The sequence below is a fragment of the Aspergillus steynii genome (genome assembly GCF_002849105.1).
Source record: "Aspergillus steynii IBT 23096 chromosome Unknown P170scaffold_3, whole genome shotgun sequence".
Classification (NCBI taxonomy): Eukaryota; Fungi; Ascomycota; class Eurotiomycetes; order Eurotiales; family Aspergillaceae; genus Aspergillus; species Aspergillus steynii.
Genome location: NW_020194400.1, coordinates 3404297 through 3431289, shown reverse-complemented (window position 1 = coordinate 3431289; position 26993 = coordinate 3404297). Strand labels below are relative to the sequence as shown.

The 26993-nt window shown below is 49.8% G+C and overlaps 11 protein-coding genes across 11 annotated transcripts; 5 read left to right on the top strand and 6 right to left on the bottom strand.

Annotated features, from left to right (window-relative positions):
• The first annotated feature begins 693 nt into the window (after nt 1-693).
• Nucleotides 694-1889, top strand: P170DRAFT_436106 (uncharacterized protein). Its single transcript, XM_024849087.1, is given in 5 exon segments — nt 694-925; nt 941-1026; nt 1261-1342; nt 1403-1464; nt 1531-1889. The coding sequence occupies 4 exon segments, from the start codon at nt 983-985 to the stop codon at nt 1613-1615; spliced, it is 273 nt and encodes a 90-aa protein (XP_024706329.1). The 5' UTR covers nt 694-925; nt 941-982; the 3' UTR covers nt 1616-1889.
• A 1527-nt stretch (nt 1890-3416) lies between these two features.
• Nucleotides 3417-5793, top strand: P170DRAFT_356263 (alpha-L-arabinofuranosidase A; the record flags this gene model as incomplete). Its single annotated transcript, XM_024844138.1, has 8 exons — nt 3417-3536; nt 3590-4045; nt 4095-4211; nt 4264-4453; nt 4512-4931; nt 5002-5156; nt 5240-5347; nt 5446-5793. The coding sequence occupies 8 exons, from the start codon at nt 3417-3419 to the stop codon at nt 5791-5793; spliced, it is 1914 nt and encodes a 637-aa protein (XP_024706328.1).
• A 240-nt stretch (nt 5794-6033) lies between these two features.
• On the bottom strand, nt 6034-9330 carry P170DRAFT_474571 (uncharacterized protein; the record flags this gene model as incomplete). Its single annotated transcript, XM_024853162.1, has 1 exon — nt 6034-9330. One exon carries the CDS (start codon nt 9328-9330, stop codon nt 6034-6036), a length of 3297 nt encoding a protein of 1098 aa, XP_024706327.1.
• A 575-nt stretch (nt 9331-9905) lies between these two features.
• P170DRAFT_509070 (uncharacterized protein) lies at nt 9906-10861 on the bottom strand (the record flags this gene model as incomplete). Its single annotated transcript, XM_024854642.1, has 3 exons — nt 9906-10410; nt 10466-10652; nt 10745-10861. 3 exons carry the CDS (start codon nt 10859-10861, stop codon nt 10040-10042), a joined length of 675 nt encoding a protein of 224 aa, XP_024706326.1. The 3' UTR covers nt 9906-10039.
• Nucleotides 10862-11097: 236 nt separating this feature from the next.
• P170DRAFT_464040 (uncharacterized protein) lies at nt 11098-11910 on the top strand (the record flags this gene model as incomplete). The annotated part of the gene is made up of 2 exons (XM_024852216.1): nt 11098-11103; nt 11185-11910. The coding sequence occupies 2 exons, from the start codon at nt 11098-11100 to the stop codon at nt 11908-11910; spliced, it is 732 nt and encodes a 243-aa protein (XP_024706325.1).
• Nucleotides 11911-15314: 3404 nt separating this feature from the next.
• P170DRAFT_509069 (uncharacterized protein) lies at nt 15315-16726 on the bottom strand. Its single transcript, XM_024854641.1, has 4 exons — nt 16288-16726; nt 16185-16214; nt 15756-16119; nt 15315-15702 (listed from the first exon to the last, which is right to left on the bottom strand). Exons 1-4 carry the CDS (start codon nt 16647-16649, stop codon nt 15454-15456), a joined length of 1005 nt encoding a protein of 334 aa, XP_024706324.1. The 5' UTR covers nt 16650-16726; the 3' UTR covers nt 15315-15453.
• A 1404-nt stretch (nt 16727-18130) lies between these two features.
• Nucleotides 18131-19247, bottom strand: P170DRAFT_436103 (uncharacterized protein). Its single transcript, XM_024849086.1, has 2 exons — nt 19162-19247; nt 18131-19099 (listed from the first exon to the last, which is right to left on the bottom strand). Exon 2 carries the CDS (start codon nt 19095-19097, stop codon nt 18321-18323), a length of 777 nt encoding a protein of 258 aa, XP_024706323.1. The 5' UTR covers nt 19098-19099; nt 19162-19247; the 3' UTR covers nt 18131-18320.
• A 286-nt stretch (nt 19248-19533) lies between these two features.
• On the bottom strand, nt 19534-21366 carry P170DRAFT_406515 (putative choline transport protein; the record flags this gene model as incomplete). The annotated part of the gene is made up of 5 exons (XM_024846634.1): nt 20786-21366; nt 20385-20724; nt 20022-20296; nt 19708-19941; nt 19534-19631 (listed from the first exon to the last, which is right to left on the bottom strand). Exons 1-5 carry the CDS (start codon nt 21351-21353, stop codon nt 19534-19536), a joined length of 1515 nt encoding a protein of 504 aa, XP_024706322.1. The 5' UTR covers nt 21354-21366.
• Nucleotides 21367-22012: 646 nt separating this feature from the next.
• Nucleotides 22013-22949, top strand: P170DRAFT_436102 (uncharacterized protein). The gene has a single exon (XM_024849085.1). It carries the CDS (start codon nt 22195-22197, stop codon nt 22927-22929), a length of 735 nt encoding a protein of 244 aa, XP_024706321.1. The 5' UTR covers nt 22013-22194; the 3' UTR covers nt 22930-22949.
• Nucleotides 22950-23268: 319 nt separating this feature from the next.
• On the top strand, nt 23269-24926 carry P170DRAFT_355385 (alpha/beta-hydrolase; the record flags this gene model as incomplete). Its single annotated transcript, XM_024844088.1, has 3 exons — nt 23269-23466; nt 23521-23856; nt 23910-24926. The coding sequence occupies 3 exons, from the start codon at nt 23269-23271 to the stop codon at nt 24924-24926; spliced, it is 1551 nt and encodes a 516-aa protein (XP_024706320.1).
• Nucleotides 24927-25129: 203 nt separating this feature from the next.
• Nucleotides 25130-26552, bottom strand: P170DRAFT_406509 (NmrA/HSCARG family protein; the record flags this gene model as incomplete). The annotated part of the gene is made up of 3 exons (XM_024846633.1): nt 25967-26552; nt 25505-25916; nt 25130-25452 (listed from the first exon to the last, which is right to left on the bottom strand). Exons 1-3 carry the CDS (start codon nt 26138-26140, stop codon nt 25130-25132), a joined length of 909 nt encoding a protein of 302 aa, XP_024706319.1. The 5' UTR covers nt 26141-26552.
• Nucleotides 26553-26993: the final 441 nt, after the last annotated feature.

The window sequence follows — 26993 nt, the reverse complement described above, 5'->3', positions numbered from 1 at the left end:
AGCAACCTGCAGAGGAAAGACCGGGGAAACGATAGGGCGCTGGCGATGCAGTGCAACCCCGACGGGACAGCTTACGTGCATGACTCTGCCTGCTTACTGATTGAAGGTCCGAATCATGATCAAGACCAGATGATGACAATGACAATCATGAACTGGCTGCTAACTGTGGGCGGTGGAGATGCGGGTCCCCGTGACTTCGGGAAGGCGGAAATCGGGTCCTGTAGGGCAGGCCTGATCGCTGTATGGTAATCATGTGAGTGGGAAGGCGGACAGTGTATACGGAGTAGCATAGTCGTGGACAGTGGATTTATTTAATTTAATTGATTGGTCTCTCTATTTTTCTTGGTGGTGAATTGCTATCATGATGATCGTGTTCTCTGTCTGGAGTAGGTAGTTGGGAGAGGATTTCTTCGACCAGGAAGCATCCGTTTTCCCGTACGGTATGTAATGGCGGTAATTATGGATGGACCGTCGGCGAAGAAAAGAAGGATTCTTTGAGGACGAAGCCAAGACCCAAGAGATGATGGGAAAAAAAAAAAAAAAAAAAAAGTTCAGGAGGCTCGTTGGGATCCTCCGACTGAAAAACTTGCAAAGTGAAATCCGCCAAACGAGAGACGAGGACTAGTCTCACCCATCGTCTCGATATAGCCAACGCTACGCAGCGATCCGGTCTCCTCTTTTCTCCGCCCCTTTCGCTTTTGTCCCCCTAACGTCCGTCCGGTTCTTATTCTGCCTCTCTTCTCCTCCCCCCTTTCCCAACTTTCATCTCCCTTTTCGATCCGTTCAAACTTGGCATTTCTTAGGTACGATCTGCTCCCTGTTATTGGCCCTGCTGCCTCTCCCACGAGCGTCTCGTCTCCATCGTCTCGTTCGACTGGGCCCCTCCTGCTGATTGCCATCGGAGATTGTTCTGAACACCCTCACTGACTGGTGCGACACCGCATTTCTGCTGCAGCTGCTTTGCCTTCCATCTGCCATCACCATGTCGCAACCCTACTACAACGGCCCTCCTCCCCCTCCTCAGTCGTAAGTGCAGCCGTTTCAGCCCACTTCCCTTTTTTTTTGTTCCATTTTTTTTTGTCCGGCCCGCCGGTCTCTGTTGTTCGAGCGTTCTTTGCGCCGGGATTCCAAGCATCGGAATGCGACTGGACTGCTTGCAACTGCGACGAATACTGCGCCGATCTCGCGATGGCCAAGATCATCCGGACTGTTTGTCATGAAATCGATGGACCCAACATGCTAACCTGTTACTGTCTATAGTTACCCCGGGTATCCGCCCCAGGGACCGCCTCCAGGACCGCCGCCTCAAGGATATTACCCTCCCCAGCCCCAGTACCAGCCTGTACGTTGCGACCCGAGTGACTCGGCGACAAGGAATTCGATGCGCTGACAGCAGATATAGCCCATGAACTACCAGCAACAGCCGGCCCCCCAGAAGAAGGATCGCGGATGTCTAGGTGCTTGGTGAGTCTTCCAGCTGCCTTTTGTATACGCAGCACAAGTCTGATTGATGCCCTCTTTTTTCGCTAGTCTGGCCACCCTCTGCTGTTGTTTCCTCTGCGAAGAAACTTGTGAATGCTGTTTTGAGTGCATCGAGTGCTGCGAGATGTGTTAGAGCGATTGATACACGCGGTCCGAGGTGGGCCACCAGCGTCAAAATGGGTATATGACCTCGATGATATGATGTATCGCATGCTGCTAAGCCGCACGGGTCGAAGGGCGGGCAATAAAGCGGTACCTGCGAGCTTTCTTTCTTGTCCATTTCTTTCTCTTTCTCTCATTCTGCTTTCGCTTTTCGTCTGGGCCCGGGGTTTCTCTTGCGTTTCGTTCCCGAGTGTTGGTTTTCTTTGCTAGTCCTAGCTCCATGGAGTGGATATTTTTGTTTTGAGTTCAGGAACTACGGTTTTATTTTGAAAGACAAGAAGCTGCACTAGCGGCCAATCCGAAGTCCTAGTGCGTTCTCGGGGTTCGAATATGACGATGTCTTTTTCTTCTCTGGTCAAAACCCGAACAGAATACCAAGCTTTTTTAACCTGCCGCGAAGGAACAATGCAAGTGATCACTCTGCAGCACAACTTTCCAGCTGCGACCGGTCGCTTGGCAAGGGGCTTTTGCTTTTGCCAATCGGTCCAGCCCGGGGTCGAAATATGCAGTTCATCGCAGAGAAGCAGGACTGGTCGTAGACGGTTGGAACAGGCACCCAAGAAACCACTGTGTTCCCTCCCCCTCCCGATGCATTGAGTTTTTGTATCCACTGCACCGTGAGTTCCCCGATTCCTGACCAACGAGTTCTTGTTGCGAATGGGCAACGTGCAGAGAGTGCGTTGCTCAGCCATGGACGACGTGCTGGCGGATATCTGGTTGCCTAGTCGATGTGGGTCTTCCCAAGCCGCCGTCCTTTCATCCTTCTGTCCCCCCATCATCACTTTGGTCATCGGCCAATGCCATTCTGAAGAGCTCGGATTTCGGTCAGGAATATCTCATCCCCCGTCAATTGCTTGTTTTCTTTGCCGTTTCCCCCCTTGCGTGATGGTCGGAATTCTTTCCGAACGAGCCCTACGGTACTTGTCGGCATTTCAAGTGGAGTCCGACGTTCTGTAAGGCCAAACAGATCCACTGGGCTCTCTCGATGGATTTGTCTAGGCTCTGTCCGGCTGTCAACGGTCGAGCATCATGATTCTGATATGAGGATGGTTGGAAGACTGGATTCTGGACGGCAGATTGTCAGCATATCAATTCTCGACCAAAGCACGCCGGATAATTATCGGACGTCACCTGCATACTCCTTCGTGGCAGGCCGGAGAAATTAGCTCCATTGCAGGTCTGGAGATGCGGGGGAAGTCTCGAGCCTTCCCCTTCTTTGACAACGATAGCACCATAGTTGCTTCGAATTTAATTAACCGTCCATCGATCAGCCCCAATGAAGTGCCTGGAGATCCCGTGCCTCCTCGGCAAAGGCTTGGTGCGGCCTGCATCTACCAGGGCCAATAACTGCAGGTGTCGGCTGAAATGGCTGTAACCCGTCAGTTTGCAATCTAGCCCTTCATAACGTCATGCAACCCGGGTGAATTCTCGGAGCAATCCCCTGTCAGGTAGGGCTTGGAACGCGGTGTACCCCGTCCATCCCCCTGGACTTTTACCAGAAGGAGAAAACCTGGGGATTCCAGCTCATTCTTCGGCGAGAAGGCGCATCTTTTCTCGCTTCGTGGACTGACCCTCTTTGCTTGACAAGACGGACGAAATGTGGAGGTCTCTTGGCCGAGGAGGGGGCTCATTTACGAATGGAAAATGAACAGGCGAGGCGAGGCCTATATAAATGGCATTGAATCGTCTAGTCCTACTGCAACCTTGTCAGTAACTGGGAATTAAGATCGGCAGATTGCGTCGACTTTGATCCATCTTGCAGAGAAATCAGCATGGTTCGCAAGTGCCTTTTGCTGTCGCTGTTGGCAGCATGCAGTGCTGCGGTTAAGATCACGGTTGCAAAGTCCGGTGGCAATGCCACCAGTGATCTGCAGTATGGCATTATGGAAGAGGTATTTCTCTCCTGTCAACCCAAGTATTGACATGGCAGAACTGACTTTCCAAGGAAATCAACCACTGTGGTGAGGGAGGTCTGTACGCAGAGTTGATCCGCAACCGCGCCTTTCAAGGAGGGTCTAAATTCCCTTCCAACTTGGATGCTTGGATCCCACTCGAGGGGACGACCCTGGCCCTGAAGAACCTCAGTCAGCCTTTATCGTCTGCACTGCCAACGTCGGTGAACGTCAAAGGAGGCCGTGGCAAGGCCGGTCTGACAAACCTGGGCTGGTGGGGTATTGATGTGAAGAAGCAGAAGTACACTGGTTCCTTCTACGTTAAAGGGTCATACAAGGGATCTTTCACAGTATCCCTCCAGTCCAACTCTACGGGAGACGTGTTTGCCAGCACCAAGGTCCGGTCCAAGAGTGTGCGCGGCGACTGGACGCAGCATGAATTCACCTTGACCCCCCGTAAAGCCGCGCCCAACACCAAGAACACATTCTCGATTAGCTTTGATGCATCCGTACGTTACCTTTCTATGGGGGTATGAGTGACTGCTAATTGGAGAAAAGAAAACGGCAGAGGGATCGCTCGACTTCAACCTGATTAGTCTTTTCCCTCCAACCTACAACGACCGTCCAAATGGTCTTCGGAAAGACTTGATGCAGGCTATGGCAGACTTTGGCCCGGTAACTCTATCGTTCATACCAGCTACGACTGTGAGCTGACTGGATACTGTAGAAATTCCTCCGGTTCCCCGGTGGAAACAACCTCGAAGGCGACTTTATCGCCGGCCGGTGGAAGTGGAATGAGACCATCGGACCCTTGAAAGACCGCCCGGGCCGTGCCACCACTTGGAATTACCAGGAGAGCCTCGGACTGGGATTGGTTGAGTACATGGAATGGTGCGATGACCTGGGAATCGAGCCGAGTAAGTCAGATTCCGCCCCCTGCACAGTTGGCAGCAGACTCATTTCAAACAATTCTAGTCCTCGGAGTCTGGGCCGGTTTCGCCCTGAATGGCGACGCGATTCCCGAAGCCGACCTTGACTTCTATGTACAAGACGCACTGAACGAAATCGAGTTCCTCACTGGCTCCACAGACACCGAGTACGGCGCTCTGCGTGCCTCGGTCGGTCATCCGGAGCCATGGACCCTGCGGTACGTTGAGGTTGGCAACGAAGATAACCTCAACAACGGACTGTCGTCGTACAAGTCGTACCGATTCAAAGCATTCTACGACGCGATCAAGGCCAAGTACCCGGGCATGGTGGTTATTGCCTCGACGATCGATATGACTCTTCCGGGTGATGCGGCCGGCGATTACCATCTATACGACGTTCCTGATAACTTTGTATCTCGGTTCAACTTCTTCGACCAATTTGATCCGAAGAACAAGCTCTTACTTGGTGCGCCCAACCACTTACCCCTTACCCACCTTGATATACCAGATGTCAAAATATACTAACTGCAAGGCAGGTGAAATCGCCGCCACCGAGTTTAACAACGGCAAGGGCATCGACTGGAGCGACACCAACTTCTCCCTGTACCCCTGGTGGATCGGCACCGTTGCCGAAGCTGTCTTCCTTCTTGGTGCAGAGCGCAACGCCGACAAGATCATTGGAACGACCTACGTTAGTTGACCCAGCCTGTATACTGATCTAGAAAAGGCACCACTTCTGCGCGACCTATACTAATGATTCCTATCTCCATCTAGGCCCCCTTCTTCATGAACCTCGATAACTACCAATGGTCACCCACCTTCATCGCCTTCAACGCCGATCCAGCTCAAACTGCCCGATCCGCCAGCTGGCATCTATACAACGTACGTGCATGCAGACACACCTTCTGCATCCCCATCACTCTCCCATTACCCATGCCCCAACCAGAGAGAAGAAAGTAAAGGCTAATAAATAGACACAGCTCTTCTCCCACACCCACATCACCAACACCCTGCCCTCGACCTCCACCTCCGATTTTGGGCCCCTTTACTACGCCACAGGCCTCGACAAGACCACCAACTCCCGCATCTTCAAGGCCGCAGTATACAACAGCACCGAGGAGGTCCCCGTCTCGCTGTCCTTCGAGGGCGTCAAGGCCGGCACGAAGGCGCAGCTGACCGTTCTGAGCGCCCCCGACCCGTTCGCCATGAACGAGGTGGGTGGGCAGAACGTGGTGTCGGAGAAAGTCACTACCGTGCGTGCAGGCAAGAAGGGTGTCTATGAGTTTAAGTTGCCGAACTTGAGCATTGCCGTTTTGAAGACTGATTAAGTTGCGATTGGGGTATGAAAATGATCTTGCCGGTTGAGGATGGATATATTCTGGTTCGATTATGAGTGTTTTGGCCCCGTATAGGTCAGTCAATGCACCATAGACAGACAAGCTTTATTGAGCAACATAAAGAGAAAAACATGAAATAAAGAAGGCCCTAAGAACAACTCGGAATAAAACAATTTCATCGACAGTCTCTAAAGTCTAGGATCTGCCAACAGACAAGGAGCGCTGCTACAATTAAGCAATGCACACAGTCGACGCAGGGCTTTTTGTCTTCCCAGCATGAACAGCCTCAGTGACACAGTAACAGCAACTGTCTTCTTTTATCACGTAGGCAGAGTGACCCTGGGCAACTGTAATGGCCGCCGCTGCCAGCTGAGCCTGCCAGTTATAGTTCGCCAGCAGGATGACTGCCCCCTGAGGCCTATTGAGAAACTCCGACCAATTCTGAAGCGCGACAAGATCACTGGGCTGGCACTCATGGGGATCTTCGCCCTCGGGTCTAATATGCTTTGTGCAGAGCGTCAGTTGGTTCCGCTGTCCCGCCTGAGCCGTGATATCGAGGTTCGATGCACTCGTCGCAGGCTGCGCGTGCCGTACTAGTAGTGGACTTTGCAGTGCTCGCAGAATATCCAAGTCTGCTACCCATTCGCCTCGTTCGTGTACACTCACCACTGACTCGAGCAGATAGATCTCCCAGTCCTGTGCGCCTTGTATTCCAACGTCTAGGGGGATGTTGTATCCAGTGTATGAGAGATGCAAAGAGGTCCCGCCGAAAAAGTCTAGAAATATCCCGTCCCATGGATCATGGTTGCACAGGGTCCAGGTGTCATTGGCGCTCTCGCGAACACGGGGCTCTGCTGGGGAAATCAGGAGCGCGATTCCTCCTTTCCCAATGTTTCCAGTGACTCGGTGGATTTCGTCAGATGATGGTTGTTCCGATGGGGTGCAGATCATAGGGCCGGCAATGAAAAGCGAGTCGTTGCTGGAGACTGCCATGACATCTTCCAGTTTTCCAGGTGGTATATCGTACTGTCCTGACTCGAATAGGATGGTGCATGCGAATGATTCACTTCGACTCAGGTGGAAAGGACCTAGGAGCCTTGAAAGTTGGAGACCGATATATTCGAGAGAGAGGGCGGTTTGGCCCATTTCGATCCCTTCAGCAGAGTTGTCGGAGGTTTCGGAACTTTCATTTTCTGGAGCGAATGGCTCGGCGATGATTCCAATCGAGCTACTCGTCTTGGCTTCAAGCAATCGCATGTGCATCTCCTTCTCAAACTCCGTAGGCTCTTCTATCGTTCCAGAGATCATCTCGCCCATGACGTCCATCTCGTCCACCGGGAAGGTGGGATTACTGGGAAAGGCAGCGTGGGATAATGGATCCTCCTCCTCCTCGGGGTCATTGTTACTCGCAGGGTCGACAGCGTCCCAGGTGCGCAGCGGCAGTTTGTCTAGAGGGAGGACATCCCCCCTTTCGACCGATGACTTGACCCAACTTCGGGATCCGAGAAAGCCCTCAATCACTTTGACATCAATGGCTGCACCAAGAAACATCTTGTACAGATTGACCATGGTCGATATAGCTCGCAGGCATTTCAAATGCTCGCTCCCAATCGCCTTGATCGCGTGGTCAAACGCAATCATCAAGTCTCCGGGTTGTGGCTGACCCTGCTCAAAGACTTGCACCAGGTCTTTCAACTGGATGTTGAGATGATGCGGAGCAGAGACGGTATCCTGGGCGTTGAAAAGCGCCACTTGGCTTTCATCCCCAAGCCAGAATTTAAAGTTATTTAAACGTCCGGCTGCCCCAGGAATGTCCCACTGGACAGCCGTGACTCCGTCCAATTTGAACGTTCGCATGATCTCACAGTCGATGGGCTTGAGTATCTCAACCCCGACTTTCTCGCCATTGTTGTTCGTGCGAGAGTAATAGTAGTCGTCCTGGTCGTTCTTCTGCAGTCGCTGCTGTTCGTCCAGTCGCGAAATATCCACCCAGCGAACATAGGTAGGCTGATAAGGCTCATCAAGCTTTCGTTTGGCTCTCGGAAGAGCCGTGGTGAATTCAAACTTTGCCCCAGGTGCCGGTCGATATCTAATGACCAAATCCGTTGCTGAAAAGGGGCTATTCTCCGCCACAGTACGGAGAACCTGAATCTTGGCTTCGACATCGGTGGGAAGATGTAAGAAGGCCTCCGGCTCCCCAAGACCAAAAAATGGCTTCTCTGGCCTTCCCAAGAAACCGACCTTTCGGTAGCCAAGCTTGATCAGCCTTGCGAACACTCTCCGATCGAAGTCGTTGGCGAAGAGGTATTCCTGGGCAGCCTCGCTTAAGACGGACAACCACGATTTATGCGCATCGATTGCCGGCGAGGCTTTGAAATGTTCAATGATGGCGGTTTTGACATTCCTGTCGAGCTCGACAATCCATTTCAGAGCGATCTGCACTTGGCGAGGGTCCACTCCCCATCCTCCTAGGACGCACCCTAGAAGGACCTGGCAGAATTGGTGTAACGTTAATCGGGACCCTTCTGCGCGCACCAGCTTGCTCCGATGAATCGGCTTCCCGTAGTACTGCAGATGTGCCAGTGGCAAAGACCACCGAATCCCGGCATCGCCATCGGTGCAGCTGCGCGAGAGTCCCACGGTCAATATGCCGGGAACGAGGGGATCGTTCTGGTGAACCATGGGCTCCTTCTTGGTGACGATGTCCATGTCTGGGTACAGATGCAGCGCAGACAACCCGAGGAGAAGATTGACAGTCCGCAGTTCCAGAGAGGAGCCCTTGACCAGGAGCTCCAGTCCTTCCAACACATCCTTCCACACTTCAATGACAGCATCGTAGAGCCCGGATCGATTGGTCATCCTCAGGTCAAACTGGTCCAGAGCCAGCCAGAATCGACTCTGCTGCTCCTCCTTGACCTTATCCGCAAGGCAAAGCCATGCCCGGGCACTGGCATCCCAATCCCGCAGCTCCTTCCGATCTATCTTCTGCTTGGCCACCATCCACGACATCATATCCACACTCCCCCCTTCATTAAACTTCTCCATCACGATCTTTTTCTGCGTCTCCACGATCTCCTCCCAGACCGCGGTTGCCTCGCCTGAATCCCACACCCGAGCGAGTATGCATGCCAGCAAGTGTGCCTTAATTGCACCTTCACCGGAAGTCGCCGACGCCCAAATACTAGTGGCATCGATGCCCACCTGGCTCTGAAACACGCCATAGTTCGTATGATGCTTGATCTGCGATATCGTGGCGATCTCCGAGGCTCTGGATCCGTACGCCTTGATCAGATCCGGCGTTTCGGGGAGAATGGAATCAAACAAGGCCCCGAGTTTGCGCGCAGTCGTGTGCACCGTGCCACTTTCTGCTGATTCCCGTCGCAGCGAGGACAGCGCCGCTCCGATCGGTGAGAATTCTCGCGGCGCTTCGATCCTGACTAGTGAGAAGTCGAGATTCACGTTAAATAGCGCCGCGGTGGTCTCGGCGATGCCGGTGGCGAGAGAGGCCGTCATACGTCCTAAGGACATATTCGGGCTGACTGGTGAGTGATAAAGTGGCGGGGAGAGATGTATAAGTCGAAGAGATGGAAAAGGTAAGCACAGGGTCCAGGGTGACAAACACTAGATACTATTTTTTGCTTTTCTTTCTCCTCCCCTCCCTTGCTTTCCGGGGTTTGACTCCCTCTGAGCCTACAGGGAAAGGCGGAGGGAAAAGCAAACTGCCTGGGACGCATCGCTGCGGCTTAGGTCCCTGCTTGGGATTTGGGACACGTCAACAGCTGCAGCAGTAGCGCATACCGATGAAAATGCTTAAGCCACCCGAGGCAGAAACACTGAAGCTGTACGGGAACCTCAGCATGGAAGACACGTCGGCTGTGGCGAGGCTGCCAAGGGCGCTTAAAAGGGACACCAACGACTCCAAAGAAAGGACAGAAAGAAAAGGATAACAATGGCAATAAGAGTACCGAGGGTAAGTGCGGAATAGACAGGGCCAGCCACTCGCTCTTACGCGATTCGCGCAGCCCATCGTTGGTACCCAATCACCCTAACGTGGGGTGGGGCTAAAAAGGGACATGGAGGTAGGTGAGTGGGATTATTTACATATACTAAACCAGTCGTCCATCGAGCATGCATCACGACATCGAGCTGCAGTAAGTGAAGCACATCGTTCATTGAGCATAGAGGGGTTTTGCCGAAGTATCCGAGACGCGAGCTCTTTCAGAACATCTAGCACCGTCTACTCTTTGGAATTTCCTCCCTTGGGTTGAAGGGCCCATACAACTGGGACATTCCTTTTGAGGAGTAATTGGATGATATCAGCGGCAAAGTCCCTCAGAGCGTGACGCGTAGCAAAGGAGCTCTTGATGAAGGCCAGCGACGAACACGGCTCTACTATCCATTGTTGCAGCCGTGGAGAGTCCCGCAAAATATTCAATTGAATGCTTTCATTCCGCTGACGGATTTTGCGCATCGAGGCATAGGCGTGAAGAGTTGCTTTGTGGTCTCCCAGCGCAGATGTGGCGATGACCGGTGAAATATCCGAGAAGCGCATTTCGCACCCGCTTTTTCTTGTGTCGAGAGTACCGATGTAGTGCAATGTATGAAACTCTGCAATCTTATTAATTATGAAAGCCATGTGTCATTCGGTTGAGGCGAAACAAACTTTCCAAGGCGCGGATCCCTTCATTGCCCGCTATGAGGCGCGTGCCCTGCAGTTCTGCTTGAAGCAGGCTGCAAAGAAGCTGTAATATCCTTTGGCGGTCTCCGTGGATTGCAGTTTCTTTATTCTTATCAAGATGCTGGCTAGCTATTGGCAAATTGGAAGAAATGTTGTGTATCTCGACTATGAACTAATCAGGCTGGGCATTAGCGAATGAATAGACGTGGCGTTGAAAGTTAAACGAAGTAATCTTCTTATAGGATGGATTTAAGTGAAGAGTACCTTGTCTCCTGTGACGTAGTCACCCCCGATTTTATCCCTTGTTATCTGGTCACCCTTGATATCGCCATTGACTAGATTTTGAACATCGCGGGTGCTGATCGAAGCAGCCTCGGCCATGTTTTTATTGACCATAAAATTATGCTAATTTAAAGTCAAATGTAGCTATACAGCAAGTTAGGTATTCTGTACCAACTCTTGTGCACGTTTATCATTTATCTGTAGAGACTTGATATGCCAGACATGACCGCAAGGGCTTGCTAGCCTCGGGCAAAGTCAGCCTTGGGTCGTATCCTCCATACAGACTACTCCGTCGATAAATGCGCGGGGTGTGATTTGGACAAGGATCCTGCATCATGTCAGTAAGATCACAAAATAGCACCGAACACGCATGGCTGCCCAACTGACCATCCACGTATTCTCCATCTTGGCTAGGGCTCTAGTCGCTCTTCCAAATCCCTTACCTACGCGTTCCTTGTTCCATTCTTACGTCCCAATTTCCTGATTCAAGGCATATAACAATATCGGAAGATCGAACTGCGGAAAGCGATTTCAGCAATAAGCAGCTGGCGGTACTAAAGCCGGCGTCTCAACCAAGAGCCAGAAAAGAGGAGGAGGCTCAGGAGACTCCGTCGGATCCAAGGCCAGACGGCGCTATCCTCTCTTCTGAGCCAACTCGGCTAAATTCGAACGTACTGCCCAATGGCAATCACTCCGATCAAGAGAAATTTAAGATGCAAATGATCCTGACGTCAAATCGTGTCGGAACCTTTGATGAGGCTTTCAAATCCCGAATCCAGCTCTCCCTGCATTATCCAAATCTAACCAGCCCCCAGCGCCGCAAGATTTGGGTAAACCTCGTCAAACGGCTGAAAAGGTTGAATCAACCAAACACCGACTTTGATGATATCGAGTGCTACATACCCGAACTGGCTGAGAAAGTCATGAATGGACGCCAGATTCGCAACGCTCTTACCACTGCTCGGCAGCTGGCAGAGTTTAAGAAACGAGATATGATACACTCAGATCTTAAGCATGTCATTGAAGTCGCTTTCCCACCTGCTGTTGGTCCATCATCTAAGGAATCCATTGTTAACAATACATCAGTTGCTGGATCCATCATGCTGTTTCTGTCTCTTTCGTTACCCTCAGAACCTTTAGCTAGCTAGCGAATATCATCATTCTCATTCTATCTCGGACTATACATCAATTCTGTGAATCGAAAAAGTACCACAGTTTCCACCAAGCTAGCCTAGGTTATATTCCCATATTCACTATCCAAAAATCAAAATATTGCAATAGAGATCCCATACTATTCACTCACAATCTCATTCCCCCTTCTTTGGGAATATCCTGCCACCATTCCACTCGTATTTCTCTCCTCCCTACCATCCCCAAGTCTTCCATCTCCGTCGTCATCCATCTTCAAGTACTCTATCCGAATCTTTCAGATACCCAGAAACTCCTCTTTATATCCGAACCCAAGCACTGAGCGAGCGTCAAAACCGCCCGGAGAGTCGGCACATTCAATCTTCTAACTCATTCCGGAGCTCCTCGGTAAGCTTCCTATTGTATTTATGAGCACATGGGTTCTGACATCTCAGGGGGCATCAATACGGACTTCCATTGATCAGTGTACCAGGCAGCAGTGAGAGGCTCTTTTGGCAGCTATCGTCATGAAGCTAAGCAGCAGGGGTAGTACGAACTAGGCTGTGAACGTCTCAAGCATAGCCAATATGACGACGTTGCGAGTACCTGCGTTTCTGGCCAACGCAATTGGCGGTGTCTATCCAAATGACCTACACCAAGCCCTCTAAAGAGGTCACATCAGCAAGCTGATATTCGGAAAGCCCGCTTCTGCATTTACTATAAAATCTCAGCAACCCCGCCTATCCTTCTCTTTGAGAGAGCTCAAGCAAAGCGAAATAACCTTCACGGCCGAGAATCGCGCGATAAATATCCACTTCTGTGACGATAAAGCACAAGAGCTCCTCCACCAGCAGGTCCACTGCAGGGTTGATACGATAACCCGATTGTTGTACGGCAACTCGACCAACTGTTCAACCGGAACCCGGTCATAAAAGCTGGTGACCCTGCCCCTAAAGGCGAAGAAGCAGACATGGTTGAAGTCTTATTAATTCTAAAGGTTGGCACCTGATCAATACCTTCCCATCAGACGAGCAATTGCACAAATCATAGGAGGATGTTCCTACCGACTACCGGTTCTGCTACTCAAACAAGTGTCTTGCTGAAAGGCTGCCAATACAATGATGAAGTGGCCCTTGTCAAAGATTCTAGTCGAGAGGATCCTTACCCAGTGTCGGAAATTATATTGCCCCCCGACAACGAGACAGCGACAACCTGGTTGCATCTTAACGACCCGAAATTAAATTAGATCGGCGGAAATACCATCATCTGGATCCAATGTCCTATAACGCTTCGCGAGCAGACACAACAGATAGTAAAATGGATACGCGATTACGTTACAGCAGTCCGCAGACATCCAGATCCCAAATCGCACTGGTTCAGGAAGCTCAATAACGTCAATACCAGCACATGTCGAAGACCCGCTATGCCATGGCGTTACTATAATCCTATACTTGGCGATCGGGCTGGAAAGAAAAATATAAGATTCTAATCAAAAAAGGCCATCCTCGCTCACGGCAGAGAAATAGATCCCGAACTATTCCAAACTTAACATGCAGCAACACTCACCTCTTCCTGCATCCATGAGAGATTCCCGGATAAACAAAATGCAATTTCAGGCCAACCTCGATCCGTTTCAGCTCGTTGCTTTCCAACAGTCCACCATGGCAATTGCTGGCGGGCTCAAATTAATCCAAGCCCCCAGGAACGAGGAAAACAAAGATGGCAGTTTCGATCATTCTTACATACATGGGGCTCAACATTCTCGTGGCTTCTAGTTCGAACAAGGCGGCTAATAGCCTTACAAGCGCTTTGTATAAGCGACTCAAGAATCACGAGCTGCGTAAATAATATAGCCAGATCGCCAAGCTAGCAGCTAAACATCTTACGCAAAGACAGTCTAGATACACAGCGTATCCCCCGAACCATTAACTTCTCTGCAACAAAGGCGACCATGCAAAAATATCAGTTATACAACATAGCCGAAATCATTGCGAGAAGACAGGACAAAGTCAATAACACATACTCTGTCAAATAGAGATTTCTAGTGGAGAAAGACCGACATCAAGGATTACAAGGCGGAGAGCCTAAATTCTTGAAAGATGCGACCAAGCATATCATAAAACGTGTGTTAAAATGGCCCTAAAACACGCATTGTTACAAGTACGCTAAAATGTGCCGCGTCCGAGATCCCACGTGCATATTTCAAGCCACAGGGTCTGGCAGAAGTGCAGTGATTATTCATTAACAGGCCTGGAATAGCAGTCAGGAAAGAGGACGAGACATTATAGACAAATTGTTATCAGGCTCAGGCACTGTTTAACATCATACGATGTCTGTACAACTTCCAAGCTCCAAGAGGGGACCAAGTACAGCCAGATGACATGATAGTCATTACCCCCTATCGCGCGCAGCCAAATCTGATCAGAGTTGCCCTCGGACACGAACAGCTTCTCTGCAAAAATATTCTCATAATCGACGCGGCGCAAGGTCAAGAATCCCCTGTTGTGTTTCTCTTGATAGCAAAACCGAGCGAGAACCCTCGAAACTTAGGCTTCAACACGGGCCATAACCGGCTAAATATTGCCTCAGTCGAACTCGATCATTAGAAATCTTCAAGTATGGGACAGCAAAACAGCGGAGTGGATAACGAAGGATACCAATGCCCATTTTCTTAGAAAACTGCTGTTCAATATTGACACAAAGAAGACGGTGTTAAAATAGGACAACAGCAACACTGGCCAGACGGCAAGCCAAGTTCAAAAAGATGCAAACAAGCACAGCTCCCAGTACTCCCAAGCACGATTGCCACACCTGAGCCAACTCGGAGGAAAGAATGATACAGCCCTTATCAGAACTCCAGCTTAGTATCCACACTCAGGAGCAACTAGCAGCAATAGCAGCAACTAACCGGATGCGAGTCGAACATGATGCTGTACAACGTCGTTTGGCTGAATACTGCCGGGATCGAGATATGAGAGAGAGAGAAGAGATCTCGATCGCACGCAAAGTCTGCCCAAGAGGCGTTGAATGAGGCAGGACGTGCAGATGTTAAGGAGGATGTTGAATACAAGAGATGAGTTTGACGAGATAGGTGTCCAATTAGACTTCCTCGCGGCAACCTCCTCTCACAGCATGCATAGCATGCTACACTACATGCTTTGCTGGTTGGAGTTGCTTCAGTTCTCTTGCCCCTCAACAGACCCCGGATGAGATGAGCCCGCGCCGGGTGGGTGGTTGAAGTGATAGCGACGACAAGCACACAGACACCCGGGGAGATCTCTCGCCGAAAGCGCAGTGGACACAAAAATGTGGAGTTTTCTGACATCTTCCAAGCCTTTAGGTCGCCAGATCTCACTGACTGGCCTCCGTATCTTCTAATTACAGATCTATGCTTTCTCGAAGGCTGATCTGAAGTTATATTATCCAGCTGAAGTTATATTATCCAGTAGAAGCCAAAGTTTTTAAAGTCTCTCAATAGCTAGCATACAGCACCATCAGATAAGAAATAAAAGCAATTCAAGATATGACCCAGACATGGTTCTCGATTCAAAGTCTTCGCCGGCTTATATCCTCAAACATGATTCACTAGTATCTCCTTGCACAACTGGCCATGCCCACTTGAGTAATTGATCAATCATATCATGATACAGGGACAAGTTGATAAAATCACGGTAGGCTGTCCCGGGTGGAGGCGTGACTGCAAATTGCTCAAAATGCAGGAGCTCGGTGAACTGAACATTTAGCCGACTGCCATCAAAGTACGCATAAAGAAGGCGACGATGCCCCCGGGAATCACGCAGTAGGATCAGCCTCTGAATCCATTGTCAATAATTCTCTTTGTGGAATAGATATAAAAACAGCAAACCGGTAAAATATGATTGAAGGCCGTGGAACCTTGCTTAAACTCCTTGTTCTGAAGTTCATCTCTTTGCGACCTCATGGAATGTAGGATTTCATCCACTGCTGCAAGCACTTCACTAATTGACGGCAATTTATCATGGCAAAAGTGAACGTCATATTCGGTCATGCCATGACTCAGAGACAGGAAAGATGGAATAAGGTCACCGAGCCTGAGAACCCTCTTATAAGGCATGCCCGGAACCGGCGCTCTGTAGTTACGGCGTTTCAGCTCATCTTGATAGACCGAAGTGTCAGGCGCATATCTATATCCAAGCCAGGGCTTGTAAAAGTGACGGGGCCTCGGTTCCAGATGCTCTGGATCAGGGGATCTTAATCACACTTCAGCATGTATTCCCAACCCGCTAATTCGAATCGTAGATCAAAGAACACTTACGTCTCCTTTACCCACCCGTAGGGTACAACCCTAAACTATTGGTTAGCTACTAAGAACCTATAGGTTGATAGCGGCCTGAAGCTTCGGATAGGCGCTGACTTACTTCGTATAGCTAATGTGTGTCTCTCTCTCACTATTCATCCCACAGGCATAATTATGAAGTGTAAGCGTTAGGCACGTTGGGATGTCTAGCTTTCCATTCTCCGGGTTCTGTCCCTCGTCGAGCAGTACGTCCTTAAGATCTCCGCTTGTGTCACGACAGCTAGGGAAGGATTTGCGTGGGAGAAAGTAAGGCGTCACGGATTCAGATGTTGCACCTGTATCAATATCCAAGTGGTGAAAGTTGATCCTGAGCAATTTGGCCATGTCATCAGTGAGGTCTTCGCCGTTCAGGTTCCAAAGAGATTCACGGATTTCCGCTAGGTCCTGGTAGCGATTTTCGAGTCGAAGGTGTAAGGGAAGCATTTTGAGCACTTTCTGGTTGATCAAAGACGTTGCTAATGGTGTGGTGAGAAGTACTAAGAAGAAGAGATGAATTGATCGAAGAGGTGTGAGTCATGGTAGCGTTCTGCCCGACCGTCATTCACACATCATGAGTTTGTCACGCCTGAGGGTGCTTGGTTGGTTGGCACATGACCTGTTCATTACTCGTCCTCTCCATCCAATTCCCCTTCGTTGAAGCAGATGGTTAATCTCTCAAAACTTGACGTTTCTTTCCTTCCTACTAATCTGCGGTCTTCCTACAGTGTAGGTGATATTATTAAGGACCCAGCTTCCTGCGCCAGTGCATCTGGTGCTAGATCACAGCCCGAACATTTATGTGGGAACCACTTGCTGCCTGTTAGAAGTGGACGTCCGGAGGAACCAATAGTAAATAATATGTCTTTTACCTCGCTCCTTCTAATCCTTATTTAAGGCTATCCATCAGGAAAACCACCCACAATAGCACCATTAAAAATAAGTACAGTGAAATTCAATACCCCATCCTATAAGCTATCTAATCTGAACAATGTCAAAGATGCCCAGGTGATCTCCATCGTGGACTATCTTAATGTCTTGTTGATTCTTGATTGCTATGCCCACGTATCAACCTATTATAGTATTCACGCTATACTCTATTATCACCTTTATCCTTATTATTACAGTCAGCTAATCCCGGAAAGCGTGTCAGCAGTCTTCAAAAGTCAATCCATGCCATGAAAAGCATTAAAAAAGACGCGGCCGAGCATTCGCGCCATGCTCTATCGTCACCTTCATCCTCATCATCACAGTCAGCTAATCCAGGAAAGTATATCAGCAGTCTTCAGAAGTCAATCCATGGCGTGAAAAGTATTGAAGAAGACGCGGCTGAGCATTCGCGCCATGCTCCATCATCACCTTCATCCTTGTTGTCACCTTCATCCTTGCTGTCGCCTTCATCCTCACCGTCGTAGTCAGCTAATCCCGGAAAGCATATCAGTAATCTTCAGAAGTCAATCTATACCGTGCGTGAGACTTAAGAATCTAGTTATTATCTTTATTCTTGTTATTAGAGTTAGCTAATCCCGGAAAGCATGTCAGTAGTTTTTAAAAGTTAATCTATACTATGCGCAAGACTTAAGAGTCTAGTTATTAATTTTATTTTTATTATTACAGTCAGCTAATCCCGGAAAGTGTGTTAGCAGTCTTCAGAAGTCAATCCATACCGTGCGTGAGACTTAAGAGTCTAATTATTACCTTTATCCTTGTTATTGTAATCAGCTAATCCCAGAAGGTGTGTTAGCAGTCTTTAAAAGTTAATCCATACCGTGCGCGAGACTTAAGAGTCTAATAAAAGTGTTAAAGAAGACGCGGCTGTTAAGACAGAAATATTTATTAGATTAATAGGGCTTGCAGACGTCGGTAATAGCAGACAGAGCCCAGTTCATAATGCTGGTTTAGACAACAGAGGACCAGAGACAGGAGATCATGAATTTGAGCTAGATCGCCTTATCATACATATCGATGTATCTAGTTACCTACTCCATGTCTGTTTTCTTTTCTGACTTTTCATCAGTTGAGAGGAGTGGTAGAGCATTTACAGATTTTAAACAGAGGGAGTTGTGCCATATGTAGACACATGCAGCAACAAAAGTAGATAAAACATCGCCCGTAATCTTAAACAAACAGAAAGAAATAGGAAAAAAGGAGATAAAATAGACAAAACGAGAGGGAAACAGCACAGTAAAAGGATGTCGATATGCGCGAGGAGATGATTTTGTCCCCACGCGATCTCAGGCTCTGGAAGATGTCGGAGAATTCCACATTCTTGTGTCCACTGCGCTTGCTGCGGGCAATTTCCTCGGCGAGCTTGGTGGTCAACGTGTTATGTGGCGCAGATCGCGCTGTGGGTGTCTGTCTGCTTGTCGCTGCTATCACTTCGACCACCCGGTGCCGGATTGCTGGAGCTCGGGTTGATACGTGGGCATAGCAATCAAGAATCAACAAGACATCGAGATGGTCCACGATGGAGATCACCTGGGCATCTTTGACCTTGTTCAGCAGATAGTTGTCTGCATTGATTGTTTTCTCGGCGGCCCTCGTTTCAGCGAATGTAAAGCTTCCATCTTTCACCACCCCGTGGCCGGCATAATGAAAGATCATCAGGTTGTGGTCGCTTTCTGCCTTTGCTTTGGACTTTCCGATAAAGCCGAGGATGGCCTGTTGGAATGTGAGTGCGGGCGAAGAGTCGCTGTGGCGAATAATGAGCTCGACAGCTGGGGCAGCATCCAAATTCTTCAACATCTCCTGGAAGTGCTCAGAATCTTGAGCCGCCTGGGTGTCATCATTTTCCCAGCGCATAGTGACCGAGAATATGTTGGTATAGTCGCGACGGCGCTGTGTGGCGGCCGCTGTCAGAGTGTTTCGGAATTGGCCAAACGTGATCGGTGCCATTTCTAAGGATCCAAAAGAAGTCAGAAGCCACGTGAGAGTTTCATAAGTACAGTAGGGAGCATACTGATTAGTTCTGATCTCGATACTGGTCAAGTGCTTTGATTAAGGAGAAGTCTCGGATAGAGTACTTGAAGATGGATGACGTTGGAGATGGTGGTTAGGGACGATTGAAGGAGGGCGGGTGAGTCACAATTGCAATGCAAAACAGTGAATATGGTGACAAAAGTGACGTGAATCTGACCTAGGCTAGCTGGGTGACAACCATGGTAATTTTTTGACTCATGAAAATGATGATATTCGATTCATAAGTTATATAATATTCTTTGCTATCCTCTGGAGCTTTACTGTCTACTTGGCTTCTGTTTACTTTTGTCTATAATATGTTAATGCGTTCGCCTATACCATATCAAGCCTTGCATATACGGAGCTAAATAAATCACTCCAACCTAGGACCATGATACCGCTGTCTTGCATAAGCAAACCAATTGAGGACGCCCAGAACTAGCATCACACCCAGCACAACAGACGCATAATCTAAACACCCGAGGAAGAACAGATGGTTAGTATAGAACATAAACTACAAAGAGAAAGAGGGCAAAGTCAAACACACTCATATCTCCTGCCTTCACGGGCACCGTAGCCGGAAAGCAAAAGAAAACCAACAACACCACGGCCCAGATAATACACAATGTATTAGACACGTAGCCCACAGCCGCGGGGAGCCGGAACGGTCGGGTGGAAGGTAGATAGGACGTGTCGCCACGACTGACAAGCAGTAGAGCGGCGGGGACGGCGTAGGAGAGTTGGGCGACGATGACGGTAGTGGATATGAAGGCGTTGAATGCTATATTTTATACATGAGCTGGGAGGGAGGTGGGGATTTGGGAAACAAATGAATAGAGGGAAGGATGAAAATGCACGAACCGGTCGACGAAGCAACATATACGATTCCGACCAATAGCACGACGATGCCGTTCAGTATGAGCGCGTAAACGGGGACACCGAGACGTGGGCTCACGCGTGCCAGTCTATGAGAGTAGAAGAGGGCTTCGTCGCGCGCAAATGACCATGTCAGACGCGACGCTGTCTGATGCACGGCGATCAGGGCGACGCAGGAAACGGCGAAGAGGGCGGTCATGAAGACCGTTGCGGCTGTGGGGGAGCGGGTGGCTTTTTCCCAGAGGAAGTAGATTGGGAAGCTGATGGATGAGCAGTTGTTAGTATATGGTACAACAGAGGGTATTTGCATGCATGAAGGTTTATCAAGTAAATAGGGTGTATGCTCACCCTGTAACCGTCTCCAACGAGTCCCCCACATTCTTCACACTATAGATGATGGCCACGGCGAACGGAAACGCAGTCAGGAACCCCACCAGAACGGTGACTATGACAGCGCGGGGAACAATGCGTTCCGGCTCAAGGCACTCCTCGGCAAGATGCAGCGTCGCATCGAGACCAGAGAGCATGAACTGGGGAGTTGAAAGCCCAGTGAGGAACGAAATACCATCAGGCCAGCCGCCAGATCCATTAACGAAGTGTGTCCATATTTGGCTGGAATCGATATCGGGGGAGGAGCGAGCGGGGCAGGTGATGGTTATGACGAGGAAGGTTGATATCGACAGTATGACTGGACTTTGGTTAGGTGATATCAAATATAAAGCTAATGAGTTTGGGGAGGTAGAACATACAGCCTATATTATAGACCCAAAGGGTTTTGTTGGTCAGAAAAATGTTATAGAGGACGATAAGCGCATTGAAAGCCTGATAAACAAGAAAGTAATGCCATGACTGAGCCTGGTATTCAGGCTGCCATCGAATGACAATGGCCATCAGGGCTTGTGTGGCAGCCAGTGCGATAGAAGCTGCTAGGGTAAGCCATGAGAAAACTGCAGCCAGACCGCTAAAGTATGAGAGGCCACGACTCCAGCGTGGCGACGCCAAAATGGAAGTGAAGTGATACTGGCCGCCAGCAGTGGGATAGACGCTGGCTAGTTCAGCCAGGGTCAACCCAGTAGCCAGCATAGCGACAGTGACGGCGATAATGCCATATAGCAAAGACAGCGCTCCACCCGACTGAATGGCAATAGCAAAGCTAGACGCAATCGCCACCCAGCTGTTGGAAATGTTGTACCCGACAGCAATGATACTCAATATACTAAAACGCCGTTTCATGGGCATGTCGGGCAGGCCGACAATCTGGCCGTTGGCCAGCTCAACTTGCGGAACATGATCGGGGGACTTATTCTTCGATTGCATGGTGAATCTGGAGTATAGTATCGAAAGAATGAGGGGCTCTCAGGTGGGAAGCGCATCTTGAGCGTCTTGTAGTTAGGGCTGGACGAGCACATTCTGATAACCGGAACGCTTATCGAATTCCGAGCGTTATCATGAAGATCTTTCGCATAGACGTCTTTATCTATTGGACCCAGCGGAACCAGAGCGGAATTACGATAACTTTAAAATGACAGGAAAATGCGGGGAAGCTGAGTTTGGACGGTTCCCGTCTTTCTGATTGCTGGCCGTCGCAAAGAAGATCTTCCCTCGGCTCTCCACCGCGGAATCGAGCATCCTTGGTACCCCGGATTTGCAGGGTTGGTTGGCGGGGTCTGCGCTCTGTGCATGATGACGTTACATGGCTTGCAGGTGTCTTGCAAGTGGCTCACCGTGCTGATTGTGGTGGTGGTGAGGTAGTATGGCGGATTCTGTCGAGTACTGGGTACTATATCCGGTGGTAGTTCCTGCGAATAATCAATCCCTCAATTTGGACTGTCAATCAGATTGATACAACCCTGAATGACAGATTGCCGGCTGACGGGGGCTCCATCAGGCCCCACTATGCGCAGCCTTGTGGTCTGAGGCTGTCTAGGCAACGACAAGCTGCCATCTTTTCACAACCTCAACTTCCCCAAACCACATGTTGAATATCCCACTAGGTAGTGGAAGACTCCGGAAATTGTGACTCATTTCGCTGATTGTCCACCACCCGACAATCCCTATATAAGGGCGACCCTGTGGTAGATAGAGGGCGATTGCCATCATCGATCGATTCTTCCATCAAGATTGAAAATCATTCCGTCCATTCGTTTGTTACCACAAAATGCCGGTCCAAGACATTCCTGAAATCCTGCTTCTCTGCATGGAGGACAAGCACAGCACGGCATTCAAAGAAGCGCTGCCAAAGTTCTGGCCTTCCTTCCGATCTGACTCCAAGATCACCATTACCACTCTAAATGAGCGCCTGGCCGCGGTCCCGCGATCCTTGTCTTACCAGCTGGTCGTCTCGCCAGCCAACTCTTACGGCCGCCTAGACGGCGCCTTTGACGATGCCATCTCGCGAGCCTTCTGTCTCCCAGACCATCCTTACGACACTTTGACCGACGCCGCGCAACAGGTTCTTTATGATAAATACAGGGGCTTCGCGCCCCCTGGGACATGCACTCTAGTCCCATTTCCATCTGAGCTTCATGGAAAAAATCCCTGGGGCTGCAAATGGGTGGCCATCTGTCCCACCATGCGCACGCCGCAAAATGTCACGTGGGACCGCGAAATCGTCTACGAATGCGTCTGGAGTTTGCTGTGTGAGGTGGAGCGATGGAACCAGAATGTGCGAGAGGGAAAAACACATGGCGAGCGCATCAATCGCATTCTCATGACTCCGATGGCAACAGGGTGTGGACAAGTCAGCCCGAAGAAATGGGCCGCGCAGTTGGTGTTGGCGATGAAGTATTTTGTTGACGCGGTGGAGAAGCCGCAGCGGTGGAGCAAGTTGGACTGGGGTAATGTTTATGATGACATAGAGGAGATCAAGCAGACGTGGAATCTGGGCTGGTAGTAGTGGTTCCTGGGCTATTGGGTCGGTGGGGACTATTGGCAATGATTGTCAGCCACGCAAGGGGAAGGTCAAAATGACACGAGCTACGCTCATGTAGGGGCTCGAAAATAGCTAGCTAGCCATTTCCAAATTAAAGAGAGAAAATAAAAATTAGGGAAAAAAGCGAGAAAGTTAATGCATCGGATGCCTAAGTCTGCAGAAAAAATGACAAGCCTTGCAGGATCTCGAGACAATGTCTCGAGCAACAAAGTGCATATATAGTAGCTGTTCACGTAGCCATAAACACCAGAAAAATTTCAACTCACCATATTGACTATGAGGGCCTTATACGGGCTTGCCATGCCCCTTCTGGCATCCGCTCTTCCTACTAACTCCCCAGTGGTCGATCTGGGATATTCGATCTATCGAGGCGTGCGACTTTCTGCAGGAATAGATCAATATGTTGGCATGCGGTTCGCTGCTCCACCGCTAAAAGATCTCAGATTCCGCGCTCCTAGAGATCCTGTCCAGGAGTTATCAATACAAGATGCATTCGCCGTAAGTTACTCCTCAGATTCTTCTGTTCAGTCTAACTCCTGACACTGCATGTAGTTCGGACCATCTTGTCTCGGCGTCGAACAGGAAGTCTCTGCTGAGAAATCAGAAGACTGTCTGTATGTTAATGTTTTTGCTCCATCAAATGCCACAAACCTGCCAGTCTGGGTATACATCGAAGGCGGAGGATACGCAACAAATTACGATCCCAACTATAATGGCACCAATGTGATCCGTGAATCGGGCCACAACATCATCTTCGTCAATTTCAATTACCGCGTCGGAGCCCTCGGGTTTCTCGCTAGTGAGAAGGTCAGTCGTGATGGTGATTTGAATGCAGGCCTTTTGGATCAACGAAAGGCTTTGCACTGGGTGCAGCAACATATTCGCAAGGTAAGTTCATCTGGACTGCCGAGTTAGCCCCGTATAACACTGACTCAAGCTAGTTCGGTGGAAACCCAGAGCACGTAGTCATCCAAGGAGTATCCGCCGGGGCCGGCTCTGTGGCTCATCATCTCACCGCGTACGGAGGCCGCGACGACGGACTGTTCATCGGTGCAATCGGCGAAAGCCCCTTCTGGCCTGCACAGCCCACCGTGGCAGAGGCAGAATTCCAATTCGACCGGTTCGCCAACGAAACCGGATGCTCCGACTCTCCGAATATTCTCACCTGTCTCCGGTCTCTCGACATAGACACCCTTGAGCAGGCAAACGTGCAATCCCCTTTCCCAGGTGGCTCCGATGAGCCCCTACCGTTATGGTACTGGCTGCCAGTTATAGACGGAGACATCATTCCCGACAGCCTATACAATCTGTTCGAAGAAGGCAAATACCTAAATGTCACGCTGTTAGTGGGAAGCAACACAGATGATGGCTCAGAATTCGCATACAATGCCTCCAGTCCCGCCGAGCTATCCACATTCCTCAAGAACAATTACCCGCATCTAACTCCCGACCAGCTGGAAGCTATCAACCATGCCTATCCTAAGACAGACCCCGTGCCACAGCACGCAGCGTACTTTCCTTCTGCGTCGGCCGCCTACGGCGAAGCTGCCTTCATCTGTCCCAGCAATTTTATGGCAGACGCCATAATGCGATCCACTGGTCAGGCGTGGAATTATGTATTCAACGTGCATGATCCGACCATGGACGCCATTGGCCTAGGCGTCAGGCATATGCTCGAGACCGAGGCTATTTTTGGTGTCGGATATGGAGGTGTTCACTATGATGCGTATGCTGATGGGAATGCAGGCATCGTACCGGTGACGATGAATTATTTTATCAGTTTTGTGAGAGCGCTGGATCCAAATGTGTTTCGGAAGACAGGGACGCCCGAATGGAAGAGGTGGGGACAGGGAGAACGACTTGTGTTGCAGCATGAGACGCAGATGGAAGTGGTGTCGCAGGAACTGCAAGATCGCTGCGATTTGTGGAGGTCTCTGAGTCCCGTGATGGAGGTTTAGGGTATGATTAGGGCTGCACTCGACGTCATGAACATTTCAAGCTACAAGGTTATTCCAGACGGTTTTCTGCTTTTAAGAGAAAAGGTTTCATTCAGCAATTAAATTTCAATCTGCCTAAGTGCACTCATCAACATTGATTAAACCCTCAATTTGATGAAACAGTCTTATAAAACAGGGCTCGTGTATTACAATTTCCACAGAAATCAAGGCCACTTGCTCTTGTTACGCTGCACAAATTCCTTCCAACCCGTTGGCTTCTGGTCCAACAGTGCATGAGATGCATCCAAGCTCTCACCTCCGTAGTATCCCGGGTCTTCCAGCAAGAGAATATTCTCGTTCAACTCTTCGGCCACCGGGGGAGGCAGGAAGCTCTTGAACACGTCACTGGGGATTTGCACCGCCTGCGCCTTGTGTCCAGTGACTTCGGAGAACTCAGCAATGAGGCGCGCAGGTGTGTAGTACTCGGTAGCAGCTAGGATGCGCTCGGCAGATGGCCCGCGCTTAATCGCCGCAACGACAAATTTGCCTGTTCTAAGTCAGCCAACCGTGGTCACGTCATCACTGAGAAAGGAACCTACCAGTATCATCCCCGACGTCAAACACCGGGATTTGTGCCTTGTGGGGATCAACCGGCCACGCCAGAGTGTACGTGTCGCCTTGCTTGTTGAGCATTTCGAACGTGTTCGAGATGAAGAAACCCGCCAGCACAAAGGAGCCCGGCACGCCACTGGCACGGATGTAACCTTCGATTTCGGCCTTGCCGTCGAAATGAGCGAGCTGCGTCAGGCGGCCCTTGCTCATCTCGGTGACGTTACGAAGAGAAGAGAAGATGAGGTGCTGCACTCCGGCGGCTTTGCTGGCGTCGGCGACGGCTTTGCCCTGCGAGACCTCGACATCCCGTGAAAGGGATTCCCAGAAGTTGGTGACGAGGAAGACCGTATGAGAGCCCTCGATGGCGGCGGCGAGAGACGACGCGGAAGACATGTCGGCCTATGCACGTTAGTTATAGTATATCCAATTTCAAGGGCGAAGCAACGTACCGAGACCACTTCGACGCCCTTGGCGGCGAGGTCTTTGGCTGCAGGCTTGCTAGGGTCACGAGTAATTCCCCGGATCTTGAATTCCTTCGAGAGCGCGGAATCGGCCTGGATGGCTCGAATAACGGAGCCTCCTTGGTTGCCGGTGGCGCCAAAAACGGTAATGAGCTTCGACATCTTGTAGCGATTTAGTTCAAGTGATGTTGGAAACGTTGAGAATAGATAGTCAGATCAATGAGAAGCTGCCAGTGATGATTTCGCTAATGGTTTTCTCATATTCCTCGCCCGTCTTCTCGAACCTATTTATCTCTCCATGAACCATCATGATTTCATGGAAGCAGCAGTTCATGAAAGGCCGAGTTGACTAATGCTCGGCCTTAGTTGAGGCCGAAGCTGAAGAATCACGGAATGTTTACATAATAATGACGCGCGACGTCTTGGTGGGCTGATTATGTCATGTCGGAATGTCGGCGGTTGGATCCCGAGCATCGTCTACCAGACATGGGGCTTACTCAGTTTAACACAATTAGGGACGGAGCTTTGGTGGAGTTTTCTGATTACTTTAAATTGACAGTCTCATCAGAAATTTCAGAGGATGGTTAAACCCCTCTGGTGTGATAGCTTCCCCGAGCTTAAATCGAACTTCGAGCTCTAGGTAAGTTGATCCTACAGGAATAGGTTTTCAAAAATGATTTGTGTTTTGATACTATAAATATATTTAGCCTGTAGAATCATGAGATGCAAGCTGCCAAGCATTTTGCGATTTGCTTACCCCTCCATGGCTTTTCAGGTAGTACGCAGTACTGTACAATGCTATGGAAGGCCTCTTCCTACGCCTTTTAGCCTAGGTGTAACCGTGCAACTAGTTCATTTGTTCATTGGGCCATCGGCTCCCTAAACGTTTTCAAAACCTACTCTTGGCTTATTCTGCATTACACATTTCACGTAGATAGAAAAGGCATGCTTCTCGGCTGAACGCAGAATTTCAACAAACTCAGCCCAACTATAAATATCACAACACCGCAAGGTT

Excerpts from the sequence above, each read along its gene's own strand:
- P170DRAFT_436106 (XM_024849087.1), top strand. The coding sequence starts at position 983 with ATGTCGCAACCCTACTACAACGGCCCTCCTCCCCCTCCTCAGTC. Across the intron at positions 1,027-1,260 it reads CCTCCTCCCCCTCCTCAGTC|TTACCCCGGGTATCCGCCCC; the intron begins GTAAGTGCAGCC and ends TACTGTCTATAG. Across the intron at positions 1,465-1,530 it reads CGCGGATGTCTAGGTGCTTG|TCTGGCCACCCTCTGCTGTT; the intron begins GTGAGTCTTCCA and ends TTTTTTCGCTAG.
- P170DRAFT_436102 (XM_024849085.1), top strand. The coding sequence starts at position 22,195 with ATGCCGGTCCAAGACATTCCTGAAATCCTGCTTCTCTGCATGGAGGAC.
- P170DRAFT_436103 (XM_024849086.1), bottom strand. The coding sequence starts at position 19,097 with ATGGCACCGATCACGTTTGGCCAATTCCGAAACACTCTGACAGCGGCC.
- P170DRAFT_509069 (XM_024854641.1), bottom strand. The coding sequence starts at position 16,649 with ATGCTTCCCTTACACCTTCGACTCGAAAATCGCTACCAGGACCTAGCG. Across the intron at positions 16,120-16,184 it reads TACGGGTGGGTAAAGGAGAC|ATCCCCTGATCCAGAGCATC; the intron begins GTAAGTGTTCTT and ends AGTGTGATTAAG. Across the intron at positions 15,703-15,755 it reads CCTTCAATCATATTTTACCG|AGGCTGATCCTACTGCGTGA; the intron begins GTTTGCTGTTTT and ends CAATGGATTCAG.